This window comes from Vicia villosa, linkage group LG3 (assembly GCF_029867415.1).
Source record: "Vicia villosa cultivar HV-30 ecotype Madison, WI linkage group LG3, Vvil1.0, whole genome shotgun sequence".
NCBI lineage: Eukaryota > Viridiplantae > Streptophyta > Magnoliopsida > Fabales > Fabaceae > Vicia > Vicia villosa.
The window spans coordinates 189544222-189550347 of record NC_081182.1 but is presented as its reverse complement, the minus strand read 5'-3'; the positions used below and the strand labels follow the sequence as shown (position 1 = coordinate 189550347).

Here is a 6126-nt window from a genome sequence, read left to right as displayed (position 1 = left end):
AATACCTTTGTTTGCCATATCTCAAAAATCCTAACTATCAATCAAAATAAAAAAATTAATTAATTTAATTAACATAAATCTCACATAAACCCTAATTAGTTGATAAAAGATTTTAACAAAATTTGGGGCGGAATTAGAAGAACATATACGAAACGGAAGAAGCAGACAAATAGAATACAAACATATCAATTGAAGTTCAACAAAAACGCAATGTAAAGTAATAGATGGACAAAGAGGGAGAGATATTAATTTTGAAATTGGAGACGGTGTCGTAATCCGAAACGATGAGGGCCATGCGAGTATCGATGAAGACGACTTTGCTGTTTCCAGAAGTTTGAGGTTGAATATGTCTACCATCTCTCGTAAGGATCCAATCGAATATAGAATAGATCGATAAGAAACAATCTAAAAAAAGAAGTCATACCTAAAGTAAGAAGCCGAAGAAGAAGAAGAACGAAAGTACTATAAAATTAGGGTTAAGATTAGGGGTAGGGCTTGCTGCTTCTAATCAGAAAAATAAATAACGAAAACAATGGGAATTTATCTTTTTTGAAAAGTAATATAGTCAGGGTTCATGTTCACAAAAAAGAAAAATTAAAGAAATTTGGGAATGAATAAGAGAAAGAATATGCTAAAGGGAACAGAGAGAATGCAGTTTTGAGAAAGATGAGAAAGGGAGAAGTACTTCTGACTATTGAAAAAACGGTACATTTATGAATTGATCCCAAAATTCAAATTTAGACTCTTGAACTTTCCAATGCTTTGGAGTGACTAAAAGGCAGCGTGTTATAATGGAGATTGGAGAACATATTCCAATATAAAGATTATAATTAATCAGGGTTAAAGGAAATTGAATAGGTTTAATAGTGTAATTACGTTTAGGGGTATGAAAAACTTCCTTCAAATTGTTTTGATTAGAATAATGAAGAAAATTTAGTGGTAATTACTTTTTATATATTAAATTAGATATTTCTACTTTTTATTTTCGAGTACATTGAATACATAAATTTATATAAAAACTTAAAATTTTAATTTAATAAGGAATATCAACATTTCCTTAATACTAATAAACATACATAGGAAAAAATATAAATTAATAGGTACAAATTATTAAAGTTATAAAAAAATTAACTACTTAAAAATACTTTAAAAACTAAATTAAATATATATGATATTGTTGAGTAATTTTTTGAGCTTATAACTTATAAGCTCACGTGACAATAAAAGTTACGTTTAGTAATAGTTTTTTCATCACTAACTTATAACTTATTTTATTAGTTCATAATTTATTTTTTAAACTCTATTTCAAGTAGCATTTTATCTTATAGCTTATATTTTTTTTTTCAATTTTGTCTTTATTATTTAAACTAAAAGTCATTGTTAGCCTTTTAAATTTATTCTAATTTAAAATAAACTATTTATATATTAAATAAATTTTATGTCATTTTAAATCATCAATTAATTGAATTATTAATTTTATTAAATATTTTAATTATTTATGAACTATAAATTATCAGCAATCATTTATAAATTATAATCTATCAATAATCACAATCAGTTATTGTCTCGAAGATTATCGATGCCACAGTGTACAGTTGCTGGACAAAGCCTAAGCTTAGAGCTTCTCTTAGTAGAATGTTACTACCTTAGGCTTGCTTTGTTGTTTATCTGGTAGTTTGGATTGTTGGATCCTTTGGATCACTTGGGTGTAATGGTTTTTGAATCTATTAATAAAGTTTTTATTTGATTCAAAAAATAATAATAATAATAATAATAATAATAATAATATTAATAATAATTTTAGGTTTAATTACAGTTTTGGTCCCCTATTTTCTCAGATTCACGAAATTGATCCCCCTATTTTAAATTTAAACAGTTTTAGTCCTCCTATTTTAAATTTAAACAATTTTGATCCCTCTTTCATACTTTTTCACTTAAAATTAACGATATTTTCACTTTTTAAATAACAACTTACTTGTAAAACATGACAAATCATCACATATAAACTTATTATTAAATTTCCTAGATAAAAATATAAGTTAAAAAATTAAAAATCTCATCGATTTTCTTTGAAAAATATGAGATGGGGACTAAAATTGTTTAAATATAAAATTAAATATAAAATAAGGGGACCAAAATTGTTTGAATTTAAAATAAGGGAACTAAATAGGAAGACCAAAACTGTAATTTAGCCTAATAATAATAATAATAATAATAATAATAATAATAATAATAATAATAATAATAATAATAATAATAATAATAATAATAATAATAATAGGGATAACAATAATAATAATAATAATAATAATATAAAATTATTATTAAAATAGTTTAGCCTATTCTACCTCTAGTTGGAATTATTCCCAACAAGCTAACTATTTTATTTATTTATTTTTATAGTAATAATATTTGTAACTCTTCACTCAGTTTTGTTGTTTATATATTTTTGTGTGTATATACATATAATTTTGTTCTATGCAAAATAGTTTTCCATTATCATTTAATAAATTTTATTATTTAATTATTGTATATAAATATTTTAAAATTAAAAATATAATTAAATGGAATATACATTTTTTATTGATTAATAATATAAAAATAATTTACAAGTGCATATTCCTTTTTCTATTATTATTCTCCTTGCATTTTTATCTATAAAATTATTTTTACGTTTTCTTGTTTCTTATATATAATATTTTTTAAAACTTGACATAAATTCATAATTGGTTATAATAATATTCATATTATTCATAATTGCTAAGAGTTCTGGTCACGCAGGTCATACTGTTCACACTGATGAACTTCGTAATCTGGTTAGCTCAAGAAAGTCCGATGAGAACATTCTTGAAGAGGAGCCTGTTCTGGTAAAAACTTCAAAGAGTGTAGAAATCCTAGCGCCCAAAGATGCCGAAGGGAGGAAGTTATAGGTTGATGTTTTGAATGATAATCGAAACCCTGCTAAGAGTAGGCAAATGAAGTTCATTGCACCAAAAATTATAAATGGAGAAATTGAGGTGGAAATTGAGGTTGAGGATATCATTGATGCCCTTGTTCTTTATGCCTTGGGTGGAGAACTTAGCATGAATGCAGTCAAGACCTTTATGATGAAGAGCTGGAATTTTGTTCAACTTCCCGATATGTACTACCATGAAGAGGGATACTTCATTCTTCAATTCAAGTCGTTTAAGGAACGAGATGATGTGCTGATGAAAGGTCCCTACACGATACGTAGTATGCCCCTTTTGATTTGCGAATGGAGGCCGGATTTTAACCTCAAAGATGACCTGCTGCGTACTTTACCTATATGGGTGAAACTACCTCACCTTCCTCTCTACCTTTGGGGAGATGTTAGCCTTAACAAGATTGGAAGTGCCTTGGGTACTCCAATTGTCACTGATGAATGCACTGCGAACCGACTCAGAGTTTCATATGCTAGGATTCTGGTTGAAATGGACATCACTAAGGAGCTTCCCAAAACCATTACGATTCGTGACAAGGATGGTGAAAAGATGCTGCAAGGAATTGAGTATGAATGGAGACCACTCTATTGTGGAAAGTGCCAGAAAGTGGGGCACAATTGTGAAAAGATTAAGACAAAAGTTATGCAGTGGAAGCCTAAACCTAAGCCACCAGAAAACACTCGGAGCCTCCAAAAGAGAAAGAGGACATCCCTGCAGCTGCCACTGCGAAATTGGAGGAAGCTCATGTACAATGGATTGAAGTAACCATTTCAAGAAAGGACAAAGGTAAGAGACCTATGGTTGATACTCCTGTAGCTACTGTGTTATGTGACAATGGATTTGATGCTCTTGGGATTTTGAATTATCTACAAGAGCTTCAAAATACGGGTTAATGATAGTTTCTTGGAATGTTAGGGGGTGTAATAAAATGGCTAAGCTAAAGGTGATTAGCTCCCGTCTCCTTGAGCTTAGTGCTGACATAAACATTTTGATTGAAACTAGAGTTAAAGCCAGTCAAGCAGCTTCTGTTAGGAATAAGCTTAACCTAGGAGGAAAGTATGTAGATAATTACAGGTTTCATAATAATGGTAGGATATGGTTGCAGTGGAATCCTTACAATGTTGATATTAAAGTCATCACTGGTTCCAGCCAAATGTTGCATTGTGAAGTTTATGATGCACAGGGTATTTTCAAATTCTTCATCACTGCCATTTATGCCTTGAACAAGCTGGATCAAAGGAGGAAATTATGGAAAGATTTAAACAATCTGAATCAACAAGGACCTTGGTGCCTCATAGGTGACTTTAATAATGTCCTCAAATCCCAAGATAGGATTGGGGGGAACATTGTCACTGAAGCTGAATACTCTGATCTGCAGGCCTTCATGGACAACAACCAACTTGCTGAGATGGAAAGTAATGGTGATTATTTTACATGGTCGAATAAGCATTTGGTTAATACTATCTACTCAAGAATAGATAGGCTTATATCAAATCCTGACTGGTTCCACATGTATATGGATCTCACTTTGCAGAATTAGGCCCCTTTTGTTTCTGATCATTCCCTTCTGTTTGTTGCAAACCACTTGAGATCTACTAAGAAGCACAGGAGGTTCAGATTCATAAATAGCATCACTGAAGTGGCAGGTTATAATGATCTGGTTAAAAACAGTTGGAATGCTCCTACCAGTGGCAGGCCCATGTTTATTCTCTGGACTAAGTTGAAAAGGCTACAGGAAATCTTGTATAAGTTGCACAGACCCCTCACTCTTGCCAAGCAGAATCATCTTCAGGCTAGAAATCAGCTTATTCAAGCTCAAAATAATCTGGCTAGAGATAGGATGAACAGGGATATGATTAATGAAGTGAAGAAATGTACTGAAAACCTTATAAATTGGAGCAACATTGAATTAGACATCCTGAAGCAAAGATCTAAAATCTGTTGGCTTAAGAGTGGTGATGAAAACTCCTCCTTTTTTCATGCTTCTGTTAAGGCAAAACAGGATCAACGGGCAATGAACAGACTTGAAAAGGATGACGGATCTGTTATTACCAGTCAGGTTGAGATTGAGAAGGAGGTATTGGATTTCTATAGCCAGCTTATGGGAAATAACGATGATGATCTTTACTGCATTGATCTTGAAGCAATGCGACAGAGGCCTCAGCTTACTAATACTCAGAGGGAGATCCTTGTGAAACCTATTAGTGATGAAGAGATATTCTCTAGTCTCCAAGGCATTGATACTTCTTCAGCACCAGGTGTGGATGGATTCAACTCTAAGTTCTTTAAGCATAGTTGGGACATTGTAAAATCTGATGTAATAGCTGCTATTCATGAGTTCTTCGAGAAAGGGAAGTTGCTTAAAGCTTTCAACTGCACGTGTCGCTTATTCCTAAAAGCAATTCTGCCAAGAGTGTGAAAGAGTTCAGGCCTATTTCTGTCTGCTTTACTTTCTACAAGATTATATCTAGAATTATGACTAAGAGACTTGGATGTGTTATTGGTAGCATAATTAGCCCAAATCAGGCTGCTTTCATTCCTGGGCAGCAAATTCACAATCATATTCTCCTTGCCTATGAGCTCATTAAAGGATATAGTAGATGCAGTGCCCCCCAGGTGTATGCTGCAAATTGATATGCAGAAAGCTTATGATATGATAAGCTGGAAAGCTTATGATATGATAAGCTTATGAGCTTGGAATTCCTGGCCAATTTATTAAGTGGATTTTGATAGGTGTCACTACTGTGTCCTACAGATTTCAAATCAATGGCTCTCTGTCCCCCTTGTTGATGGCTAGACGAGGTATTCGACAAGGTGACCCAATATCCCCTTTGAAGGATAGAAAAACACTTAGAAAGGGGGGGTTTGAATAAGTGTAGCTTTAAAATCTTGACAGATAAAAATAAATTGCACAGTTATTTTTATCCTGGTTCGTTGTTAACTAAACTACTCCAGTCCACCCCCGCAGAGATGATTTACCTCAACTGAGGATTTAATCCACTAATCGCACGGATTACAATGGTTTTCCACTTAGTCCGCAACTAAGTCTTCCAGAGTCTTCTGATCACACACTGATCACTCCAGGAACAACTGCTTAGATACCCTCTAAGACTTTTCTAGAGTCTACTGATCAACACGATCACTCTAGTTACAACCTGCTTAG

At 32.4% G+C, this 6126-nt stretch overlaps 1 protein-coding gene across 1 annotated transcript; it reads left to right on the top strand.

The window, feature by feature from the left end:
- Positions 1-3891: 3891 nt before the first annotated feature.
- LOC131659577 (uncharacterized) lies at positions 3892-5382 on the top strand. Its single transcript, XM_058928749.1, has 2 exons — positions 3892-4475; positions 4635-5382. Exons 1-2 carry the CDS (start codon positions 3892-3894, stop codon positions 5380-5382), a joined length of 1332 nt encoding a protein of 443 aa, XP_058784732.1.
- Positions 5383-6126: the final 744 nt, after the last annotated feature.